Here is a 27,017-nt window from a genome sequence, read left to right on the forward strand (position 1 = left end):
CAATCAAAAATAGACAATATACTACTCAGATGTTTATACATATGTGGTTAAATTTTATAAAGAAATAAAATAATTAATACAAAATTCAGAATAGTGGATAGAAGTTTTGTAATTTTTCTATTGGTATACAATTTACACATGCATATTTAGCAAATACTACATAATTGATAAAGAAAAGAAATATGAACAACTTCAACATTATTTCCTAATTTTCCACAAGTACATTTTGAAAAGTATATCCAAAGTATTCTAATTATGAATAGGGAAATTTAGAAGCATATCCTAAAGTATTAGCAGGGTACTAATTTAAAACTCTATATAAGAGTAGAATTATATTATATTGCTATAATGCCAGTGTAAATTAAAACAATAATACAAGTTTTAGACTACATCTTCAACATGGGCACATTAAAAAGTTTTTATGACAAAAAGCTTATTTAAAATGTAAAATTATATCATTTTAATACTATGCTATTTTTTCTCTTTTTTTTAATTGTAATACAGTGATACTTTCCTAACTGATGAAACAATTATTTTGTCATGAAACTGTGGTCATTGCTATATCATAACACATAACCATCTAACGATACATTTTCTGAAGAGATCAAATGTATAGAAAAACACTTTCTTATTCAGCCTTATTTCAGTCCTTTTTAAGAATATACAGGAGATCTGGGCACCTGGATGCCTCAGTCGGTTGAACATCAAACTCTTGATTTTGGCTCAGGTCATGATCTCATGGTGTGTGGGTTCTAGCCCTAGAATTTCTCTCCCTCTCCCTCTCTCCCTTCCCTGCTCAGGCACATGCTTTCTGTCTCTAAATAAATAAATGATATATAAGAGACCAAAATTTCTGTTCTCCCTATTCATATTAGCAACATTTTAGTTAAAGCTGTGATGACACAGTTACAAAAGAAAAAGAAAATTGAGTTCAAGAATAAGAATTCCCAAAGAGACTATTTTCTTTTAATTGAGAAAGACAAGATTTTAAACAAAGGCAATGATGTAAGTTAAATATTAAATACAGAAAAAAACAAGCTTCAATTAACTTAAATTGCCATTCTCTGTGTTCCCCTATCTCTTTTGATTGTTGTACTTAGGATGCTGTTCTAAGTGTGGTGAAGTTAAGTATCTATCTCTCTCACTGAACTGTGACTCTCTTGGGGGGTGGGGGAAGAGAAGCAACAACAACAACAACAAAAAAGCTGGGTCATTATTTTTGTATCCTTTCGTGGTACTGGATAGTAGATCCTCAAGAAAGCCTACTATAAATGAATGGATAAATGGACAGACACGGTAATTAATTAATGGATTTCTTCTGGGCCCACATTTTGAAAATTATATAAAGAGTAATCAGTTATATTGGTTTTATAATAATTTTATTTGGGGGATTTCTATTGCTGCAAACTAAATATTTCTAATAGATAACAATGCTTTATTCTTTACATTGATTTTCTTTGCCTTTTTTCAATGGCAAAAATCTTTTCTTTAAAGTAAAATCTATAAAATATACACTAAACTAATCAAAACAAGCATATGTATTAAGCTTTTTGGTGGCAACTGAAAGTAATGCAGTGAAATACACACACACACACACACACACACACACGTGTACAGAGGGAGAGGCATTCAAGGGGCGACATGCCTCTACTCTGATGAATATTGAATACTTTCCTACTTTAAAAAAGTCATCATACCATAAAATTGTCCTTATAAATTAAAAATTAGATAGTCCTCTCATGCTCATGGTTCTTAAATAACTATGTGCTACTATTAAAAATAATATTATGCCAGTTCCAGGATCTCTTAGTTTTCCTCACTTTTGACAGTTTCATTGATTCAGATGCTTTGATCTATTTTTCTGAAAATTGCATAAGAGGATTCTGAAGGTATCTAAAGGGCCAGACAACTGGGATTGGGGGGAGGGGGGAGAAAGGAAGAAGGAGAAAGTCAATAACAGCAACACAAAAGCATCAAAAAGGTACTAAATTTCTTGTTTTAATTCAAATGACCAAATTTTATTTTATTTTATTTTAATTAATTAATTTATTTATTTACTTTTTAATTCAAATTACCAATGATCTGTTTTAGCAAGAGAAAGGAGTAACTCCTCAACTCAATCCAACTCTGAAACAGAAAATCATTTCTGTGTTTGGATGTTTTACCCCAAAATAATCCCTGGAGAGGTTTTCAACTTTCCTGATGCCTGATAATAATAAAATGAACCATTGATCTCTTCTGACCAATTCCAAATATGGAATTAAATGTTAAAAAATCAGATACTAGAAATAGAAATTGCCTGGTCTCCACTGTTTGGAAAGGTCAAGTATTGATTTTCCTTTTAATGTATTTTTTTAGTGTTTGGGGGAGGGGTGTGTCTTTTGTGTGCAGGCCTGTGAGTATGCATGTCTGAATGTGTTTGTGTCTGTGTTTCTTGGGAGGGTAGGGGGAGGTGGCACCAATTATTTGCAATGGAAGTATTCATGGCCTTTGAAAACGGCCATTGAGGACAAGAAGAATATAAAGAATGAGAGGGAGTCAGGCTGCGTTTCATAATGTTAATTTCCCTATTTGCTAGGAAGCTAGTGAGCCTATAGATCCTGCCTGTCTCTTACTCTTTTACTTGGTGCTGAATATAATGAAGAAAGAAGCTACAGAGAACATTTCAGAAAAATCTGGAAACTTAGATTTAATGCAGCAAAGCAGCTAAAAATAAAAATCTTTAAAGCCTGATCAAACCAACCAAATATCTGGGGTCAACTAGAAAACTAAAATGCCTTTCTCATGTTATTTCTAATGGAATCTGAGGTCAAAAAGCATAACAATGAGCTCCTTCTTCCATTCAGGATACTTCTCAGATTTTGTAGCTATTGTTTCAATTTTTCAGTATAGTCCTGAAACATAGCACTGCTTTGTAAACCTCTAAAAGAGAAAAGAAACTGTGCTCAAGTACTGAATACCATTCCACTCAAACCATGACACAAAAGATTTAAAGAAACCTAGCATTTTAAAAATAATGCATATACCAAACAACAGAGCATGTACATATATATATTCTTACACTTTTGCACATACACATAAGGTATCTCCTGAGAGTGCAGAGAGTCCTAATACCTGATCGAATTTATTCATTCAGTGTTTTCAGAGTAGTATCTATAATTTACAAAACATTGCTCTAGGCACCGGGTATGCAGCAGACATTGAAAAACATTCTGGGGCCCTTGGGTGACTCAGTTGGTTAAGCATCTGACTTTGACTTGGGTCAAGATCTCACAGTTTGTAAGCTGGAGTCTCCCATCGGGTTAGCTCAACCCCTGCATCTGGTGAGCTCAAGCCCTGCTTCAGGTGAGCCCCGCTTCCCTCTCTCTCCCTCTGCCCTTCCCTCATGTTGCAACCTTTGTCTCGCTCAAAAAAAAATCCTGATCTTCTAAAACTTATATTCTTGAGGAGAGTCAGCTATAAAAACAAAAACAAGTAGGTAAAATATATGAAATACGTTGTATACTAAAAAGTGGAAGGAAAGTGCTAAGAAAAAATAAATTGTGGAAGGGAAAGAGAAGGTGTGTGGGGGGAGGGGAAATTTTAGATGAGGTGGCCCATGAAGATCTCACTGACACAGTGATATAAGTGAGAATGAGAGCATATATCAACAGGAGTTGAGGAAACAAACTTCTGTCAGTATGTCAAACAGAAAAACATAAATCATATAGAGAAAAATGTACTTAGAGAATTGGGGAAGTCTGCCATTGATTTAAGAAGTTAAAAGGATTCACCATCTTAGCTGTGATGGAAAGAACAGAAAAGAGTGGTTATTACCATCGTCATGTCACCATAGTGTCTAGATATGCATGAAGGTGGGACAGTTTAAAGGATACTGAGGCCACCATTAATTACAACTCCCTCAAAGTATGCATACAGAGCAAAGATGGCCTGTGCCTTGCTTCTATGTTTTAAATTACTCACAAGTGCATTTAACAGATGGAAATTACTCACATCAGAACCATACTGATAAACTGAAACAATAGATACAAAATCTGGGAAATATCCTGAATTGGAAGGAGTTCATTGCTGTGCTTTGACCTCACCTTCCATTAGAAATAGCATGAGAGGGGCGCCTGGGTGGTGCAGTCGGTTAAGCGTCCGACTTCAGCTCAGGTCACGATCTCGCGGTCCGGGAGTTCGAGCCCCACGTCAGGCTCTGGCCTGATGGCTCAGAGCCTGGAGCCTGCTTCCGATTCTGTGTCTCCTTCTCTCTCTGCCCCTCCCCCCTTCATGCTCTGTGTCTCTCTGTCTCAAAAATAAATAAACGTTAAAAAAAAATTAAAAAAAAAAAAGAAAAGAATAGCATGAGGAAAGCATTTTAGTTTTCTGGTTGACCCCAGATCTTTAGTTGGTTTGTTTAGGCTTTAAAGAGTTTTATTTTTAGCTGCTTTGCTGCATTAAATCTAAATTTATCAAGACATAACTCCATTATGAATCAAGGAAGATCTGTATATAGACTACAAAAGAGGATCAATACAGTCTAGGTCCTGACAGGGATAACATATTATTTCAGTAAGAACACTAGAAGGCATGAGCTAAAGGGAAAATCCTAAGAATGGGATCCTCAAAATGAAGATAATGGAGTGATTGCAGTTATTAATAATGACAATAGCTGTGACCATGAGACAGTGAGTTTATAAAGGAGAGTCAAAGACATGATTATTGTAAGGAAAAAATTAAAGAATTGGAAGGATGGAAATGTGTATGTTTCATGAAAGTGGATGATGAAATCGCCAGGGATTTGACAGGGGTAATATAGGAGACCTGACAGTGAGGCAAAAGCTGAACTCTTCTAAAAAAAATGAAAAGTGACCTGAGTTTGGTGGATGGCTACAACACACAGGAATATGTGGTAGTTTGGTCTGATCATGTGAAATTCAAAACAGGGGAACTTATAGGAAAGTAAATTGGCTTGGAAGTGCCTGAGTGGAACAGAAGATGATCTCTCACCTCCATTCCAAGTAAAATGACAAGCCTAGAAAGAGAAAACACCATCACTTAGGCGGGTGTAGGGAATTCTGGGTCTTCAGGAGACAGCCAGATTTCTGGCATAGCAACAAAGGGAAGTGCCCATTTCAAAGAAAGGTTGAAAGTATTGCTGAAGACTGATGGTGAATCTATTGAAGTTATGGAGAGGTGACTGATAGGTGCAAAAAACTAAAAATAAAAAATAAACGATGCTACAGAGCTCTGTAAGGATTAGAGTCTGAGGAAAACGAATTACTCGGTAGTCATGGGGTTACTGATGAAAGCAAGAATAAACAGATGGTAAAGTTATTTATTCCCTAATGTAGCCTTGTTCTGGCTGTTGGGAGAAGGTAGGAATGTGAGTCTTTCTTGGAGTAGATACAGTTCTTGGGGTTATATCTTGATCCAACCAAAAGAGGTGTAATGGATTACAGGGAGGAGGTGATTTTGGTTTAAATCATTTTTATTTAGCTACCAAAATAAGGCAATATTTTCATTGTTTAAAGATTTATTCTTCTAAGTGAAAGTATCTTCAGCTTTATTTTATTTTTCACGTAGATTTACACAAGTATTGTGGGTGAAAAAAATTAGGAGCACAGTTGGTTACAATGCCAAAACTAAGTTAAAAACAACATTAATAGGGGCGCCTGGGTGGCGCAGTCGGTTAAGCGTCCGACTTCAGCCAGGTCACGATCTCGCGGTCCAGGAGTTCAAGCCCCGCGTCAGGCTCTGGGCTGATGGCTCAGAGCCTGGAGCCTGTTTCCGATTCTGTGTCTCCCTCTCTCTCTGCCCCTCCCCCGTTCATGCTCTGTCTCTCTCTGTCCCAAAAATAAATAAACGTTGAAAAAAAAAAACAAAAAAAAAACAACATTAATAATCCATAAAGAAATGGGACAATATGTCCTTGCGGGGAAGTTGATATCAAGAAAGATCTGTGCTGTGTATTCACCATGGGTTTGTGTGTTGGGTCAATTTAGCTAATTTGCTAAACTGGGACTACACTTTCCACAATGCTCTTTCTTAAAAAAAAAGTTTACTTATTTATTTTGAGAGAGAGGGAGTGCATGCAGGGAGAGGGGCAGAGAGAGAAGGAGAGAGAGAATCCCAATCCATGTTGTCAACGCAGAACCTGACATAGAGCTCAATCTCATGAGCCATGAGATTATGACCTGAGCTGAAACCAAGACTTGGACCCTTAACTGACTGAGCTCTCCAGGCACCCCACCACAATTCTCTTTCTTTTTATTTTCAAATTAGCCTTGGTCACAGTAGCCATTTTGTGGATGCTTCAGGCAGTCATCTTTTTTTGACTAAACATCAGTGCAAGAGTACCTGTGCTGTTGTACTTCATACACATCATTACTTATCTGCTGGCTCGCTTTGTTGTGTGCGACAGTAGCCAGAACTGAGGTTCCTCCAGCTCCTGCCATAACTACCTTTTGCTTCCCCAACTCTGGACCAGATGGGTTTAGCTCCATGACAAAGCGCACTGGAATTACCTTCCATGTCACCCCCATCATCAAAACTGGAGGTGTGGAGAAGGTGAGAAGCTGACACAGGTTCCGACAATGGGATCCAGTCTGTCCTTGTTCTTCTACTTCATATCCATCATCTCTTCCCAGCTATCTACCATGCTGACTTTGGTCTCCAGAAAAATCAACCTTACACAGATTATTGAACCAGCTGCCACTAATGTATAACATCAAGTCAGTATAATAAATTCTCACTATGCATCACTCCTAGTAGTTCTGATACAACCTCTTACTTGCTATGTGAGAATCTAATAGTTAAGTATCCCTGCTAAGTCCCAGTTTCTTTTACTGTAAAATCCCAATAGTATTTCTACTTCAAAAGATTCTTGTGGGGCACCTCACTGGCTCAATTTCCTGAGCATCTGACTCTTGACTTCAGCTCAGGTTATAATCCCAGGGTCATGGGATAGAACCCTGCATCTCACTCTGCACTGAGCATGGAATCTGATTGGGATTCTCTCTCCCTCTCCCTCTGCCCCTCCCCTACTCACACATACTCTCTCTCTCTCTCTAAGATAAATAAAATGAAAACAAATTTAAAAAAAAAGATTCTTATGAAAAAAATAAGAAGGTTATGTAAAGTACTTAACACAGTTGCTGGAACTTAATAGTTACTCAGTAAAGGGTGGCTGTGATTCTGTAGAGTAAATAAATTTACAACATGGCCTAGTTTATATAAATTCTATTTGTAATCAACACGATGGTCTCCTCCTTGAGATAAGGCAGCTTTTATATGCGTTTTTTAAAGTTTATTTTTATTTATTTTGAGAGAGACAGAAAGAGTGAACAAGGAAGGAACAGAGAGAGGGAGAGAGAAAGAGAATCCCAAGAAGGCTTTGCAGTGTCAGCACAGAGGCTGATGCAGGGCTCAAGCTCACGAACTGTGATATCATGACCTGAGCCGAAATCAACAGTCAGATGTTTAACTGACTGAGCCACTCAGGAGCCCCAGGCAGCATTTGTATTCTTAATTCTTTTTATTTTCTTTAGTAACTCTGAGGAAAGTAATAAACACTATGAAGTCTGCTCCTGAGAAGAATATATATCAGGATATATCATTTTCAGTCATCAGTTGCCTATGGAATAAGATATTATTATGTAGTAAAAACTATATCACAAAAATGTCAATGGCACATTTTTAGATAGAACAAAATAAGAATTATGCTTAATGGAGAGAAAAGTTCTGAGCTATCTGAAAGGATACAAGTATCCTATTTAGATGTTTGAGGGGTAAGAGAAAAAAAATTAAAACCAGGGACAAGAACATTAATAAATCTCTGACCAATTCATCTTTATGAATGTCCTAAAATATGCTATTTTATGGGAATTTTTTTTCAATTTAAGGGAATTTTGATTAAAGTAGTCCTTTAAAAATTCATTTAATACAAAATTATTTTCACTATGATGTTTTTATTCCAGATATATATATATATATATATATATATATATATATATATTTTTTATTTTTACTTTTAGGTGTTATTCTAAAGTGATCATATTTAAGGTAACATATTACTTTAACAAAATAATCCTGTGCTTACCTGCCAACCATGTTGAATATAGGAAAACTTATCCCTTATTATTAGTTTGTAGAGGACTTTCTCTTTCTTTCCTTTACATTAATTCATGTGCTTTACTGAAGTAAAAAAAATGATTTCTTTTAATCATATTTTCAGATGAATATGAAGTTGGTTGACCTCTTGTAACATTCATTCACGTCTGTTAAAAGTCTGATTAAAAGTTAATATGAAGATTAAGATTGTTGAGCACTGGGGAATCTCTTACTTTCAAGGAGCATCTTTAATAATTCTGAAAGCAGGATGCTTCAGCCATCCAGACGTGCAAATCCCTAATCTCTTCTGTTTCAAGAGATAACCATTTATTTCCATTTCCAAGAGAGTCCATCTGCTCATATGGCTTGAGTTCAGAAGAAGTGGAATCCAATAACTGAAAAAGAAGTGAACTTTCTTTTGTCCCTCAGCAAACTGAGCGTCCCTCCCAGGACAGCAGCAGCTTTAGTGGTCATGACACAATCACAGGGACTCAGAGAGATAAATGAAAAACTGACAAGAATATAAATGGGAGCCTTTAACTAAGCACTACTCAGAAAGAAGAATAAAGGTACACGCTCACAAGCGCTCACCACCGGCACATAGAGGAAAGAAAGATCTGAGTAAAAAAGAGTCATATATTTCAGAAAACTACAAACACAAAGAGGAAGACGGTTACATTCTCTCAATATAAAATAATATTAAATTATTATCGCTCTACTTAATATGTAGGCAGTTCATTGGCTTGTTTTTAATTGTTCATAAAAATCTGTATTATTTTCTCGTTCCAAAATAGCAAATATTGCTGCTTGGCTTATGAGGTATGTGTAAAACATCAGCCTAAGAGTGGAGAAACAACTAGAGAGATGAAAAACGTACTAATATGGAAAGGGTAGGAGAAAGGAAGAAGCAAGAACAACTAGCATGATAAGCAAACCTAACAGCTAATTCTGGTCTCTGTTCTGAAAGTGTAGCATTAGTAGGCTGGCAGCAGTTAACTAATTAAAGCAATAAAATCATCTTATATTTGAAGAACACTTCAAACTTGTTCTAAGTCTTCTTAAGTGATTATCTTTTTTTTTTAATTTTTTTTCAACGTTTATTTATTTTTGGGACAGAGAGAGACAGAGCATGAACGGGCGAGGGGCAGAGAGAGAGGGAGACACAGAATCCGAAACAGGCTCCAGGCTCTGAGCCATCAGCCCAGAGCCCGACGCGGGGCTCGAACTCACGGACCGCGAGATCGTGACCTGGCTGAAGTCGGACGCTTAACCGACTGCGCCACCCAGGCGCCCCATAAGTGATTATCTTAAATGAAGGAAATGAAAATTTAAATCACTTGTCCAAAGCCAAAAAATTAATGAATGAAAATCTGTCTTGGAAAACCATATTCCTAACTGCTATTCCACTGTTCTCTCCAGTAACAGTGCTGTTTCCAGAAGAAAGACTTCAATCAGGAATCATACACCTCAACATCTGGATATCTAACTCATAAAATAATGGCATTCTGTAGTCTGAAAAGACTTCACATATCATTTACTAATGTGTCCTGAAGTTTTCCAAATGAAGACCTTTTTATAAAATATAAAAGTATTTTTCCAATTCCCACAAGGCTGCAATTGGACTTTTCGGCCCTAGTGATTGTGGAAGCATATGAAGCACATGCACTCAAGGTCTCCTTGCATTATTCCAAGCTTCATAATTTGGAAACTGGTGACTTAGTCCAATCCTCTCATTTTAGAGAGAGGAATCCAAAACCCAGGGAAATTAAGTGAATCACCCAAGGACATAAAGCAAGTTATTCAAAGGACCAAGAGTGCAACTACTCTATGCTGCCTTCCTTCCTCTCTCATTTGGGAACAATTTCTTTTTTGTTTCCCTCTTGGCATATTGTGGCTGTAGTTATCATGAGATTTGAATTCTATTTTGAGTGGTTGGTTGACTTGGCAACACTATTTTCCATACAGCCTGTACTTCATTCCAGCAGAGAATCCGATGATTTCTCTGTTTTCTGCTACTGATTGATAGAGTGCCAACACACTGAGGAGATTCAAGGAAAAAGAAATTCATTAAAAACAAAGATGAATACATAAAATTACTAGGAAAAATAAATTTGGGGTGCTTATCTTTGCCATCAGCAGAATGATGAATTAAACTGAGTGTTTTAATTAATTCTATTATTTTCTTTGCATATTGGGGAAACTTTTCTATGAGGCCTTTGCAAAAGTGTAAAAACATAGAACAAATACTACACATATCATATATCATTGAGGCTGTCTAGTATCCTAGGAGTTTTCTCAAAAGTTGCTTTGTGATGATCTCACTTTGAATGGAAAAAAAAAGATAAAGTAGCAGCTTATATTTTAGCATTTTCTTATGTAGTAGTCATTAACTTTTGCAAAAGAAAACGTAGTACTAAATATGTATTTCATTCAGGTAGTGATGTTGTTTTGGTTCAATATGATCAATTACTAAAAGGCAAATTCTTATTTGGTCAATGTGACTTGCCATGAAACATGTTTTGATTTTTATTATCTTTATTTGTAAACCTGCATAACTAAGTGTGACAAAATAAATGTGTCAAAAATGATGGACTCTCGCCTATCTTACTAGACCTTAGGAGAAATTAAGCCAATGAGAAGTAAGTTCTGGTGGAATTATTTCGGTCTTATGGAAACATACCAATCAGGAACCACCTCTGATAGAATAAGCTGGGGATGTTGGGAAACAGTCAGAGTGCAGGCTAAAGGAAGCATTTAAACGGTCAGATTCCCAGTGAAGATGTCACATTTCTGCTATACGTAACTTGCCTGTACACATAATTCTTTGGGCTTTAACTATACTCCAACATTTTTTTCCTGCAAGTAAAACTCAACAATAAAAAAAAAAAAAAGGAGGCGCCTGGGTGGCTCAGTCAGTTGAGCTTCCGACTTTAGCTCAGGTCATGATCTCACACTCCATGAGTTCAATCCCCGCATTGGCCTCTGCACTGACAGCTCAGAGCCTGGAGCCTGCTTCAGATTCTGTGCTCCCTCTATCTCTGCCCCTCCCCTGCTCATGCTCTGTCTCTCTTGGTCTCAAAGATAAATAAAAACATTAAAAAGATTTTTTTTTAAATGAGCAGCCAAAACAGTAGTTAAAGTTCAAGGAGGTTATTAATTTCCCATTTTTCCCTGGCCACATTCCTTAGAGGTACACCGTGAAACTGTGAAATTCTCAATATAATAGCTTTAGATTGCTGGCCAGTGAGACAGGTAAAATAAATGCATGCAGGATTCAATCAGGCAGCAGAGTAATTAGATACAACCAATAGAGATTACAGTGTTTCCTCAAATCAAATCAAATAATTTTGTATGAAAGTTATGATATTTTTAAATGAGTAAAGATATAATCACTCAGATCGCAAAAAGTGTAGTCTTGAAAATTCCCTTTGCTGTCAGTTGAACAAAGAATTAATCTACAGGTGTTCACAGACCCCTCCAAGATGCAGTGCCTGGATCCATTGTTCACTGCCCAATTTCATAACTTGCACTCAACGCTATAAATTCGTACATGTCACTTTTTTATTGGTAAAGTTTCATTATCGTCAGGGGGCAAATCTTCTTGCCATATTCACAGCTCACAGAGGAACTCCTATCTGAGACAGTGCTAACATCATGACAGATGAAAAAGAGGCATACACTGCAATGGCTCTTAATGCTTCTGCTCAGAAGTATCACACACACTTCTAAAAATATAATTCTTCTGCTCTCATTCCATTGACCAATACAAATCTCCTAGCAAGTTCAACAGTAGACATAGGTATATCATTTTCCTTTAAAAATAAACCCCTTTTTGCTCTTGTGATGTGTTTCACCCTACATGGTGTGTAGTTTGATATCAAAATTCATGTTATGACTACTTTTTGAAAGATAGTTTTCTGCTATATTTTTTGCCTCCCTTTACTACTAGCCTCTCTGACCTCTCCTATTTTCTAAATATATCTCTTATGTAAATATATTTGACATATAGTTCTTGTTAAAAAATGTATTGCTGGATCTTGAATTTTAGCCAATATGGGTACAAAGTCTTTTTTCTTAATTGATATATTTAACAATGTACATTGTTGTAACCACTATTGGGCTTTTCTTTCATCTAACTTCTCTTTTTTTTTAATGTTTTTTTTTTTAAGAAAGAAAGACAGAGTGTGAGCGGGGGAAGGGCAGAGGCAGAAAAGGAGACACAGAATCCGAAGCAGGCTCCAGGCTCTGAACTGTCAGCACAGAGCCCAATGTGGGGCTTGAATTCACAAGCTGTGAGATCATAACCTGAGCCGAAGTCAGATGCTTAACTGACTGAGCCACCCAGGTGCCCCTAACTTCTCTTTTTATATTCATTGCATTATATTATGTTTATTTTGTTCACCTCTATACCTCCATGAGTTCTAGGCCTTAGATAAATACACTTTCTTCTTTTTTGGTGGTTCCTATACATTTTTCTGATATGTATTTGTATTATAAGTAGTGTCTACTGCATATTGATCTATGTATCTATACCTGAAGCAAAACAAGTATCTTTTTCTGCTTTCACCACCTTTGGCCTTCCATCTCTCCAACACCACTCTCTCCTGTTCATGTCAGCCAGAGTTTCTTTATGGATTTTTATGGGCGTCCATCTTTTAGACATTGTTTTCTTAAGCAACAATAAATTTTAGTAAGTTCTACACCTACCTTTATTTCTCATATCATAATGCATTTCTCCTAGTTTTACTTCTATTCTGGATATAATATATTCGTGGGGCGTCTGAGTAGCTCTGTGGGTTAAGCTGCCTACTCACAATTTTGGCTCAGGTGGTGATCTCACAGTCATGAGATCAAACCTCACATTGGACCCTGCATTTGACATGGAGCCTGCTTGAAATCTCTCTCTTCCTCTCCCTCTGCTCCTCTCTTGCTTGTTAGAGTGCACTCCCTCTCTCCCTCTTTCTCTGTAAAAAATAAAAATAAAAAATAGGTGTAATATATTCTCTAATACTCTTTCAGAGAGGTCTTTTTGTAGTAAATATTCTAAGTCCATTTATACCTAAAAATATTCTTATTAGCTCATATTTAAATAAGTTAAAAAGAAAATTCTAGGTTTACTTTCATTTTCCTTCAACAATTTGAAAACAATTTATTATATTTTTATATCTCATTTGCCTTGAGAAAATTGATATCACTCTTCTCATCCTTCATCCCTTGAAGTGACTTACTTTTCTTGCTAGAAGCATTTAAAATGTCATTTTCATCTTTGATGTTTTTATATTTCACTATTATGCATCTAAATGTACATTATTTTTCTTTTCAGCAGATCACATACATTTTCAAACTAAGATCTTATGCCCTCTTTTTTTCAAGAGGGGTTGAATTTTCAATTATTATTTTTTAAGTTTATTCATTTATTTTGAGAGAGAGAGAGACAGAGACAAAGACAGAGAGAAAGTGCATATACGCATGAGGAGAGGGGCAGAGAGAGAGAGAGGGTGAGAGAGAAAGAATCCCAAGCAGGTTCCACACTATCAGCTCAGAGCCCCATGCAGGGGTCAAACCTACAAACCATGAGATCATGACCCCAGCCAAAGTCAAGTCAGATGCTTAAGCAACTGAGCCACCCAGGCGGCCATCAATTATTATGTTTTTTCATATTTTCTTCCCTCATGTACTATTTCTGCTTCTTAGCTCTCTTCATACCTGATGCTTAAATTTCTGCTTCTGTGCTCCATTATTATTTTATTATATTTTGTTTTTCTGTCTCTTCATTCTAGGAAACTTCATGGTTTTTTAGCTCAGTGATTTATTCTTTTGTGAAATTCAATCTGCTATCAGGCCTATCCATTGAGTTTTTAATTTCAAAGTTAGTCTTTTTGTAACCATTATCTCCAATAAATCTTGGTTATAACCCAATTTCTGCTTCATGTTTCCAATATTTTTCCCATCTTGCATATTTACTAGGCCAATTTTAAATTTGTGTCTACTTCATTAGATTCACTTCCTCTGGCATGTGTTGTTTGCCTTCTTTGCTTTGTTTCATGGTTTTTTCCCTCAAACTTCACTATGAGCTCATCTTTTAAGTACTTGGTACTATCAGTTGTCTACTAATAATGATCACTAGAGGAGAAGATAAAACCTTAAACATTAGCATATGCAACCCGGAGTAAATGTATGGAGCAGAATGGAGGACATATTTCAGGGGAGAGAGTTTCTTGATTGACATCTGAGATTGACCATCCACTCTGTTTCTTTTCCAGGAATGCTTTATCTGCAAAGAAATGTTTTAGACCCTGTGCTCTAGGCTCTGCTTTTTCTTTTTGAGACCAACACTCATTGATACAATTGCCTTATCCAGAGGGAAAAGGGAAAAGCAAACATTCAGAGGATGGCTAGCTTCCCAGCACTTGTTGTAGCTCCCATCCCAGCCAGGCTCCAGATGACCTCGATGTCACACTGAAGCAGGAGTGTGGAGCGTAAAGAAAAGAGCATACCTGGAAGGTCCTTTCCCAGCATCTTCTGTCTGTGGTTCTTTTGGATTCCTAAAAACAATCTTGCTAGTTGCTGAAATGGCTAGTTGCTCTGTGGACTCTCCATTGTTGTGTTTTAGTGAGGAAGTCAACAGCCTAAGTTATTTTGTCATTTTTCTGGAAGTTGTAAATACATGTGCATGTGCATTGTATTCTTCATCAGAAGATACATTTGACTCTCAGTGATATGCATGTGACTTACGTGAGGCTAATCTCAGTTTCTACAATTTTCGCCACTTATTTTGTATCAACCTAGAGGGTAAATTTGATAAGTTTTGGATTTATTCATATCTATTTCTCTCTTTATCTATATGTCAACCTACCTACTTATCTATCTGGATAATTTAGGGTTCAGTCTAATATTTGTGCAGTATGATTGTTTATGCCAGTAAGATATTTGATAATTATTTATCTCACAGGTATAAGTATTGTAAAGAACAACATTTCCCAAAATGCTTTTATTAAAGAAACAGATGTAGTTAATTCATTTGTTTAAACAAATGTACACAATATATTTACTAAAATACTAAGAATTCTTCATATATTAATGTGCATCGTGAATTTTGGGAAAAAGTCATGGCATTATATATATATATATATATATATATACATACACATATATGTATGTGTATATAAAAATACTATGCATATATACGTATACATATATACATATATACGTATATATATGCATAGTATTTTTAAAGTTACAAATATGACTCATAAAATATAGTATGAGCATGTGCAAAATTTTATTTAATTCAAAAAAATGTAAAGCCAGCAGGAGGATGATTTGAAGACCAGAAATTTGTATAGTCCATCAGAAAAGGCATGCTGAATAAATTTGTTAAATTACAGATAAAACTGATTTATGTCCTATAAGACAGTAAAACTGTAACCTTTGAGGTAATCATTTCCACTCATCAGTATTAATTTATATCTCTACCTCACAAAAGAGTCAACATGTACCTCACAAAGCCTAACCCTTGTCAATATTAAATTTTATTAAAAAACAAAACAAAAAACAAACAAACAAGGGAGGGACCTCCTCTTAAATAAATGATCCAGGGGTGGATCTGTTAGACAATGTTCAAGAATGATCTTGAAAGAACCTTTGGCCATCTTTGTTTGTAAACTTGGGGTCATTTTTATAAAAATTATTTTTCAAATATATTAAGTTGTCTGTTCAATGGATATCTATCAGGATTAGTATTTCTGTATCTATATTTTGGAAAACATTAGAATAGACCATACATAAGTACATATATCAAGAAATCATAGAGTTGAAGAATAGGTAAAATCTGAACTAGCATTGAGTAACACATACACTAAGTACCCCTTTCTTTTTACATGTTGTTGCATGTCATTTTTTGTTTATTCTTTTTCTTCTTTTGCCTTTTCTTAAGTTTCTGGATTTCTTTCCTAAAACCTGTGTGTTGCTACCTTTGGAACTTTCCTTTCATAATAAAAACTTCCTTCATTTTTTTCACTTTCTTCAATGTTGGTATACCATGAGGAGACTGTTCCCCCAAAGCCTTCTCCAAGGATGTAGCTAACAAGGAAGTAGTAAGCATGTAACACTCCATTCTCTGGGAATCAGAAAGTGGGAGGGAACCCTGACTACCATTTCTAAGTCGTTCATACACTATATTCTTTAACACTTTGTTCCTTTGAAGCTTTTGCCTTTGTACTCTTTCTCTTTGGCATTATCTCTTAATATCTGAGCCAGAAATGATCATTCTGGAAATATTAAAACATCTTTCAGTCTTCCTCAGGTACTATCACAACAATAGGATATTTCAGTCTGTACCACTCAGTTTCTGATTCCATAACCATCAGTTACCATGTTCTGTGAATTTGTGGTGACCTAGATACCCTTCAACCCTTTCTTTCCTTCTCATTAATTCCTTATTATTTTCAGTTCCTTTCTGTAGAACTTGGATTATATGAGCCATCCCTTCAATACATTTATTTCTAAATATGTTCAATTTCTTTAGAGGTTTTGTTTTATCTGAGGGAAGTATATCATTGATGAACAAAAACCCTACAACAACAATCAAAGATAGCCTTGATGGAGGAGTTAAGATGGTGGTGAAGTAGGAGGACCAGGATTTCCCTCATCCCTCAAAGACAGCTGTATTGAGGTCATATCACTCGCAACACCCACGGAATCAATATGCAAAGTGAAGAAGGATCTTCACAGGTGGAGGGAGACAGCTTGGCAGGATCAAGGTGCATGTATGTGTATTGGGGGAGAAAAACAGCATTGGCATGGAAGGGAGGAAACCCCTTCTGTGGAGAGACAAAAGGGAAAGACAGAGAGGCTATGGAATTGGGGTATTGAGTAAGTACAAGAGGTAAACCTCTTGGTACCATGGACTGGGGAATGAGAAATATGGAGAGTGTCAGTTTCTATTTGGCAAACAGCCTTAGGAGCTAAAGATCTGAGTTTTCAGGGTGTGCAACTTTCTCCTGACCTGAGCTGGCCCTGTGCACGCCCCTGCAGTGTGGGAGGGGGAAGGAGCTGACTCCAGGGCACTGTAGCGATCTCAGGGCCCCACTGGGAGAGAACAGTCCCTTCCCTTGAGTGTTGTTGGAAGAGCGTTTATTGCCTCCAGAAGGACAAAAGGCCCTGCAAGTGCCAGCCAAAAGGCTTTTCATTGGCAGGGCTGGGTGGCGCAATACCAGAACATGGTCCATGAGATGCAGGGCTCTTTAAGACATTGGGTTTGAATCCCAGCTGAGCACCTATGAAGAGCAGCAAACTGTGGAGTAGGGCAGGCTGACCGTCCAAGCTGCTCTGTGAGGGTTGCTTGAACAGTGTGGTTTGAGACACTCTGTCTGGGGAGGAGAGATTGGGGAGTTGTCATTTTTCCCCATCACCAACAGGGTGGGGATTCAGGAAACAGGACAGTGGGAACCCAGTGGCAGCTGGAACCTCTTACACTAAACCCCACGCCTCCACGCCAGGCAGCTGCTTATCTACTGGAGCAAGACTGACACTTGAATGAACCAGACAGCCTCTCTTCCCAGGACAGCCACCAGTGCCAGTCACCAACACACAACTTTCCTGCGGTTTTGTATGTTAGTCTGTTTGTCTTTTTTTTTCCTTTCCTTTCCTTTCCTTTCCTTTCCTTTCCTTTCCTTTCCTTTCTTTTCCTTTCCTTTTATCTTTTTTCTTCTCTTCTCTTCTCTTTTTTTTTTCTTTCTAGCTCTTCTTTTTTTCCTTTGGAATCAGGCTCATAGTTTCTGATATGGTTTTTGATCAATTCTTATTTTATATATATAGTGTATATATATAGTGTGTGTGTGTGTGTGTGTGTATATATATATATATATATATATTCTGTTTTGTTTGTTTAATTAGGCATTTACTCTATTCTTTTTATTTACTTTATTCTTTTTCTATATATTCTTCTTCTTTATTTTCCTTTTCCTCTCTCTTGATTGAAGCTTATAGTTTTTTATTCACTGCTTGGTCTTTTTTTCACCCCTTTCATTTTTCTGTTTGTATGAGATCAGGCATCTTCCTCCCCTTTCCTTTTTTCCAGGGTTACTTCAACTAAAAAGCCAAAGCACACTTGGCTGAAGGTCCAAACACTGCACTACCACAAGCAAGAAAGGGCTTTTCAGAGAACTGACCAGTGGGATAGAGCAGCCAAAATGTAACAACAGAGTACATGAAACACACTCTAAAAAATAGTTCCTGAAGGGCCAGGCCCTGGATGGTGTACGACATAGAAGTTCTCACAGGTGCAGGACACATAAGCTATTAAAACACGTAAAAGACAGAAAACTAGCCAAAATGATGACATAAAAGAATTGTCCTCAAAAGAAAATCTATAAAAAATTACAGCTAGGGAATTGCTCAAAACATATATAAACAATGTATCTAAGCAAGTTTAAAAGTACAGTAATAAGACTAATAGCTGGGCTTGAAAAAATGCATAGACGACAGCAGAGAATCTATTGCTACAGAGAACAAAGACCTAGCAAATAGTCATGATGAACTGAGAAATGCTATAAATGAGATGCAAAATAAACTAGAGACAGTGACAATGAGGATGGAAGAAGCAAAGAAAAGAACAGGTGAAAAGACGATAAAATTATGGAAAACTATGCAGTTGAAAAAAAGAGGAAAGGAAATTGCTAGACAATAAGGGGATAATTAGAGAGCTAAGTGATTTAATTAATGAAACAATATCCATATCATGGGAGATCCAGAAGTAGGAAAGTGAGAGAAGGGGGTAGAAGGCTTATTTGAACAAATTAGAGCTGAGAACGTTCCTTATCTGGGAAAGGAAACAGGTATCCAAGTCCAAGAGGCACAGAAAACTCCTTTCAAAATCCACAAAAACGGGTCAACACCATGAAATATAGTGAAACTGGCAAAAGAAAGAAAGAAAGAAAGAAAGAAAGAAGGAAAGAAAGAAAAAGAAAAAGAAAGAAAGAATTCTGAAAGCAGCTAGGGACAAACAGTCCTTAACCTACAAAGGTAGACACATAAGGGGAGTAGCAGACCTGTCCACTGAAACTTGGCAGGCCAGAAGGGAGTAGCAGGAAATATTCAATGTGCTTCATAGGAAAAATATGCAGCCAAGAATCCTTTATCCAGAAAGGCTGTCATGCAGAATAGAAGGAGAGGTAAAGGCTTTCCCAGACAAACAAAAACTAAAGGAGTTCATGCCCACTAAACCAGCCCTGCAGGAGATCCTAAGGGGGACTCTGTGAGTGGAAAACAGCAAAGACTACAAAGGACCACAGACATCACCACACACACGAAACCTACAGATAATACAATGGCACTAAATCTCTTCCTTTCAATAATCACTCAATGTAAATGGACTAAATGCCTTAATCAAAAAACATAGGGCATCACAATGTATTAAAAAAGAGGATCCATCTACATGCTACAGCTACATGAGAGACTCATTTTAGATCTAAGGACACAAGCAGATAGAAAGTGAGGGGATGGAGAACCATCTATCATGCTACTGGATATCAAAAGAAAGCCAGAGATAAAGTGAATTTTATATTGACATACTAGGTTTTAAAACAAAGACTGTAACAAGAGGTGAAGGGCATTATATCCTAATTAAGGCATCTATCTATCAAGAAGAGCTAACAACTGTGAATGTTTATGCTCCCAATGAGTAGGAACCTAAATATATAAATCAATTAATCACAAACATAAGCAAGCTTACTGATAATAATACTGTGATTGTAGGGGACTTTAATATTACACTTACAACAATAGACAGATCATTTAGGCAGAAAATCAATGAGGAAACAATGGTTCTGAATACTACATTAATCCAGATGTACTTAACAGATATATTCAGAAATTTTTACCCAAAAGCAGAAGAATACACATTCTTCTCAAGTGTACATGGAACATTCTCCAAAGTAGATCACATACTGGGTCACAAAACAGCCCTCAACAAGTATAAAAACTCTGAGATCATATTATGCATATTTTCACATCACAACATGATGAAACTTGAAATCAACAACAAGAAAAAATCTGGAAAGCCCCCAAATGCATGCAGGTTAAATAACATCCTACTAAAGAACAAATGGGTTAACCAGGAAATTAAAGAAGAATTTTAAAAATATATGGAAACAAATGAAAATGAAAACACAACAGTCCAAAACCCTTTGGGATGCAGCAGAGGCAGTCCTGAGAGGACAATACATTGTAATTCAGGCTTATATCAAGAAGCAAAAAAGGTCCCAAATACACAACCTAACCTCACACGTAAAGGAGCTAGAAAGGGAGCAGCAAAGAAAGCCCAAACCCAATAGAAGGAGAGAAACAATAAAGATTAGAGCAGAAATAAACAACACAGAATTAAAAAAAAAACAACAACAACAACAGTAGAACAGATCAATGAATCTAAGAACTGGTTTTTGGAAAAACAAAATTGATAACCCCCTAGCTATACTTCGCAAAAATATAAAAGAGAGGACCCAAGAGATAAAATCACAAATGAAAGAGGAGAGATCACAACTAACATCACAGAAATACAAATAATTTTTTAAAAACACTATGAAAATTATATGCCAAAAAATTGGACAATTTGGAAGAAATGGATAAATTCCTAGACACTGACACACTACCCAAACTCACATAGGAAGAAATGGAAAATTTGAACAGACCCATAACCAGGGAAGAAATTGAATCAGTAATCAAAAATCTTCCAAGAGTCCTAGGCCAGATGGCTTTCCAGGGGAATTCTACTAGACATTTAAAGCAGAGTTAATACCTGTTCTTCTCAAACTGTTCCAAAAAATAGAAACGGAAGGAAAGCTTCCAGACTCATTCTATGAAGCCAGCATTACCTTGGTTCCCAAACCAGACAAAGACGCCACTAAAAAGAAGAATTACAGGCCAATATCCCTGATGAAACTGGACACAAAAATTCTCAACAAAATACCAACAAATTGAATTCAACAGTGCATTAGAATTATTCACCATTATCAAGTGGGATTCATTCCTTTACTGCAGGGCTGATTCAATATTTTCAAATCAAACAATGTGATACATCACACTAATAGAAGAAAGGATAAGAACCATATGATCCTATCAATAGATGCAGAAAAAGCATTTGACAAAATACAGCATCGTTTCTTAATAAAAACCCTCAAGAAAGTTAGGATAGAAGGAACATACCTTAACGTCACAATAGCCCATATATTGAAGGCCCACCACTAGTATTTTCCTCAATGGTGAAAAACTGAGAGCTTTCCCTTGAGATCAGGAAGACAACAGGCATGTCCACTCTCACCACTGTTGTTTAATATAGTATTGGAAGTCTTAGGTTCAGAAATCAGAAAACAAAACAAAATAAAAGGCACCCAAATTGGCAAAGAAGTCAAACTCCCACTCTTCACAGATGACCTGATACTCTACATGGAAAATCCAAAAGACTCCACAAAAAAAATGCTAGAGCTGATACATGAATTCAGGAAAGTCACAGAATATAAAATCAACGTACAGAAATCAGTCACATACACCAATAGTGAAGCAACAGAAAGAGATATCAGGGAATTGATCCCATTTACAATTGCATCAAAAAACATAAAATACCTAAGAATAAACCTAACCAAAGAGGTAAAATATCTTTACACTGAAAAATATAGAAAGCTTATGAAAGAAATTGAAGAAGACACAAAGAAATGGAAAAACATCCATGCTCATGGATTGGAAGAACAAATATTGTTAAAATTTTGATACCACCCAAAGCAATCTATACATTCAATGCAATCCGAATCAAAATAGCACCAACATTCTTCACAGAACCAGGACAAACGATCCCAAAATCTGTATGGAGCCACAAAAGACCCTGAATAGACAAAATAATGTTGAAAAAGAAAACCAAAGCTGGAGGCCCCACAATCTAGGACTTTAGCACGTATTACAAAGCTGTAATCATCAAGATAGTACGGTATTGGCACAAAAACAGACACACAGACCAATGGAATAGAATAGAGAACCCAGAAATGGAGCCAAAAATATATGGCCAACTAATCTTTGAGAAAGCATGAAAGAGTATCCAGTGGAAAAAAGAGGCACATCTTTTTTTTTTTTTTGAGATGGATCTGTTATTTAATTAGGTTCTTTGTAAGAAATTTAGAACACCAATTTGTGAGGGTAAACTCCATTCGTGAGAGCAAACACAGAGCGGAGGTAGCCCTGAAGCTGAGGAACGGCTTTGATTTTTGGCAGAATTTGCGAGTCCACAGCTTTCTGATCAACCTTGCACTGCTCTGTATTTCTCTCATATTTCTCATATTTCTCTTTCTCCGTGTCGAAGATCTCACCTTCCTGGTGTCTGGGCTTACGCAGCTTCTTCTTCTTAAAGTAAGCATCACTGAGGTGTTTGGGGATTTTCACATTGCTGATATCAATTTTGGTGGAGGTGGCAATGACAAATTTCTGGTGTGTTCTACGCAGAGGAACTCGATTAAGGGACAGAGGTCCAGTCACAAGTAGCAAGCCACTGCTCAGTTCCTTCAGGAAAACCACTCTCTTGCCTCTGTGGCGCCCAGTGAGGATGATCAAAATGGCCCTAGGAGTGATGCTAGCTCGCAGTTTCCTCACATGCTGACTAAAAGGTTTTTTGACGTGGCTCAACAGCTTCCGAGTCACATCTTCAGTAGGATAATACCTAAGCATTTTGCGAAGTTTAACCACTCGCAAAAAGATAGTCTCTTTAGCAAATGGTGCTGGGAGAACTGAACAGCAGCATGCAGAAGAATGAAACTGGGCCACTTATCTAAATATGAGACAGGAAACCATCAAAATCCTACAGGAAAAAACAGGCACCAACCTCTTCAAACTCAGCCACAGCAACTTCTTACTTGACATGTCTCTGAAGGCAAGTGAGATAAAAGCAAAAATGAACTATTGGAACGTCATCAAGATAAAAAGCTTCTGCACAGCCAAGGAAACAGTCAACAAGACTAAAAAGCAACCAACAGATTGGGAGAAGATAGTTGCAAATTACATATTGGATAAACGGTTAGTATCCAAAATATATAAAGAATTTACCAAACTCAACACCTTTAAAAACAAATAATCCAGTGAAGAAATGGGCTAAAGACGTGAGTAGACACAAGAATAGACACATGAAACAGACACATAAAGAGATGTTCAACATTGCTCATCATCAGGGAAATACAAATTAAAACTACACTGAGATACCACCTCACACTGGTCAGAGTGGCTAAAATTAACAATTTAAGAAACAACAGATATTGGTGAGGATATGGGGAAAGGGGAACCCTTCTGAACTATTGGTGGGAATGCAAACTGGTGCGGCCACTTTGGAAAACAGTGTGGAGGTTCCTGAAAAAATTAAAAATAGAATTACTTTGTGACCCAGGAATTTATCTGAAGGATACAGGAGTGCTTATTCAAAGGGACACATGCACCCCAATGTTTATGGCAGCACTTCCAACAATAGCCAAATTATGGAAAGAGCCTAAATGTCCACCAACTAATGAATAGATAAAGAAGATGTGGTATATGCATACTATGGAATACTACTCAACGATGAAAAAGAATGAAATCTTGCCATTTTCAACAACATGGATTGAACTAGAGGGTATTATGCTAAGTGAAATAAGTCAGTCAGAGAAAGACAGATATCACATGATTTCCCCCGATGTGGAATTTGAGAAACTTCACAGATGATCACAGGGGAAGGGTAGGAATAATAAGATAAAAACAGAGAAGGAGGCAAACTGTAAGAAATGTTTAAATACAGAGAACAAACTGAGGGTTAATAGGGGTTGGGAAAATGGTTGTTGAACATTAAGAAGGACACTTGTTGGCATGAGCATTGGTTGTTGTATGTTAGAGATGAATCACTGGAATCTACTCCTGAAGTCAAGACTACACTGTGTTAGCTAACTTGATAATAAATAAAAACAAACAAGCAAAAAAAAAATACAAAAAAAATAATTATTTTATATCTGTATAATAAAAATAAATGAACTACTGATGCATGCAGCATAAACATTAAAAAAAAAAAGATAGCCTTGAATTCATAGACGTTTCTTAAGACTGCTTCAGAACCTTTTTCTCTTTTCCCCCTTACAAAAGATAGGTGCAAGAACAACATGACAGTTCAGAGTCTGAGCAGTCAGAAGGCAAATGTAAAAGTCAAATCTCTTAATAATTCAGAAGAAATCTTAGAGGGTTCAACTAATTTGCGTGATGAGTTGAGAAAATTACCTAAGATTTGATAATCTAGGGATCATTCACAGTGGTTGAATTAGCCATATTAGGCCAGGAAAAACTACTGGAGATTATTGCAAAGATTTCAGTCTTGATAAAAAACCAAGGATATAGGGGCACTTGGGTTACTCAGTAAGTCAAATAAGTACTCTTAATATTGGCTCAGGTCATGATCTCCCGATTTTTGAAATCAAGCCCCGTGTCAGGCTCTGCGCTGACAGGCTCTCTCCTCTCTCTGTGGCCCTCCCCCTACTCGCCCGCACGCTCTCTCTCTCAAAATAAACAAACAAACACTTTTTTTTAACGTTAACAAATCAAGGATATAAACTGGAACCAAAATGTCGGAGAGGCAGGGGAAAAATAACCTTTCTCTGCACGCTAGGAATCAAGAATGATGAGAGAGTGATGTAATAAACTACAGGGAGTGTATCATTCCTCTTGAAAACAGAAGTTACATCTGATGCCTAGACGGGAAGAACTGCACTCTTTCAGATACCACCAGAATGCCACTCAGAAAATTCCTCTCAGCCAGAAATGGAAAGAATAGAGAGCACTTTCTAGGAGGTAGGAATTTATCTGCCAGTGTGTGAGAGTCAAAGGCGAGGAAAGTTCACCTTCTAACCAACTCTCGGTGCAGGAAGAGCCTTTCAGGAGTGCTGCAGTCTGAGACGTGACTGTTCATCCCTGAGAAAAACTGAAGAGGCTAAAGTGGGATCTGATATGTGTCGCCTTCTAACCATAAAATTATGCTTGAAGCCACATTCCTTGCTGAGATGGGTAAGTAAATTAGTTCTTTCTCTAGAAATTCTCATTCCTTATAATGAAGTAAGCCTGGACACCCAACTGTCATTCTATTTGAGATGCAAGAGAGACTTGGTTGGTCCAAGGAGGAAGAGTTCCATCTTTTGGGTCACAGTTTATTGGTAGTAAGTACCTAAACGACACAGATAGGGAATAGCAGGAGAGAACACTGATCCTGCCGACTTAGCCGTGGGGCTGAGAATGTAGCTAATCTAATTGGTTTCTGTGGCTCCGATCAGGAAAATAGAAATGATTTCAACCTTATAAATTTAAAAAATAGAATTCCTTTTGATAAATCAATTTTATCAGTTATTTTTTCATAGTGATACTGCATTATAAAATTCATGCCAATCTGACTAAAATTCCTAGTTCATCATCAATGCTAGAAATATTTCGTTCTAAGTGGACATGTAAAAAAATTAGATTTTTGTATGCCAATTTGTTAGAAGTAATTATGTTATAACTAATGATTCTTAGGGTTAAAGTTAGGGTTTACAAATTAATTGCAATAATTCTGGATATGACTCCAAAATCAAAAGCAACAAAAGCAAAAATAAACAAGTGAGATTATATCAAAGTAAAAAGCTTTTGCATAGCAAAGAAAACCATTAACAAAATGAAATGGTAACCTACTGAGTGAGAGGAAATATTTGTAAATCATATATCCGATAAGAGGCTGGTATCCAAGATATATAAAGAACTCATAGGACTCAATCGCAAAAAAACAGTTTTATTAAAAAATGGGCAGAGAATTGAAATAGACATTTTTCCAAAGAAGACATACAGATGGCCAAGACGCACATGAAAAGATGCTCAGCATCATTAATCATCAGAGAAATGCAAATCAAAACCACAATGAGATACTACTTCATACCTGTTAGAATAGCTATTATCAAAAAGACAGGCACTTGGCACAGAGTTGTTGCAAACCTGCAGCTGCAGTTGCCACAGTTCTGTCTTCAGTTTCAGGATGTTTCCCAGGGCCAAAAACGCTCTACGTCTTCTAAGTTGTCTCTCGGAGTTCAAAGCATTCAGCAAACTATAGCAAAGCAGAGCCACCAGAAATGGACACCTGATTTCCATGACAAATATTGTGATGCTATATTAGCTGGTGGAGCCACTTTCTGTGTTGCTGTATGGGCAATACAGCAACATATATTGGAATAGAATGGAACGTGTCTCCTGTTAGCAGAGTCACCCCAAAGGAATGGAGAGATCAGCCCAGCTGGTATAATACTGAATTGTTTTAAAACCATCTCATAAGGGATAAAAGCACTGTTCACCCATTAAAATATAGCATACTGGGATGCCTGGGGGGCTCAGTTGGTTAAGCAACTGACTCTTCATTTCAGTTCAGATTGTGATCTCATGGTTTGTGGGATCGAGCCCTACATTGGGCTCTGTACTGACAGCACAGAGCCTTCTTGGTATATTCTCTCTCTCTCTCTCTCTCTCTCTCTCTCTCTCTCTCTGTCACTCTCTGCCCCTCCCCCACTCTCTCTTACTCTCTCTCATTATAAATAAATAAATAAATAAATAAATAAATAAATAAAATAGAGCATGATTGAAGAAATAAAGTACATTTGAATCCTTAAAAAAATAAAAAGACAAGAAATCACGAGTGTTGGTGAGGATGTGCAGCATGGAGACCCTAGTGCACTGTTTGTGGGAATGTGAACTGGTACAGCCATTATGGAAAACTCTATGGATATTTTTCAAAAAAATTAAAATTAGAACTACCATGTGTACCAGTAATCCCACTCTGGGTATTTAGCTGAAGAAAATGAAAACATTAACTACAAAAAATATATACACCCTCATGTTCATCGCAGCATTTTTTACAATAG

The 27,017-nt window shown here is 36.8% G+C and overlaps 1 protein-coding gene and 1 pseudogene across 1 annotated transcript; one reads left to right on the top strand and one right to left on the bottom strand.

Annotated features, from left to right (window-relative positions):
- Window positions 1-22,219: 22,219 nt before the first annotated feature.
- LOC125163994 (60S ribosomal protein L6-like) lies at window positions 22,220-22,835 on the bottom strand. The gene has a single exon (XM_047856395.1). The coding sequence runs from the start codon at window positions 22,801-22,803 to the stop codon at window positions 22,258-22,260; it is 546 nt and encodes a 181-aa protein (XP_047712351.1). The 5' UTR covers window positions 22,804-22,835; the 3' UTR covers window positions 22,220-22,257.
- Window positions 22,836-26,140: 3,305 nt separating this feature from the next.
- On the top strand, window positions 26,141-26,420 carry LOC125164815 (cytochrome c oxidase subunit 7B, mitochondrial-like; annotated as a pseudogene).
- Window positions 26,421-27,017: the final 597 nt, after the last annotated feature.

The sequence above is a fragment of the Prionailurus viverrinus genome, chromosome B1 (genome assembly GCF_022837055.1).
Source record: "Prionailurus viverrinus isolate Anna chromosome B1, UM_Priviv_1.0, whole genome shotgun sequence".
NCBI lineage: Eukaryota > Metazoa > Chordata > Mammalia > Carnivora > Felidae > Prionailurus > Prionailurus viverrinus.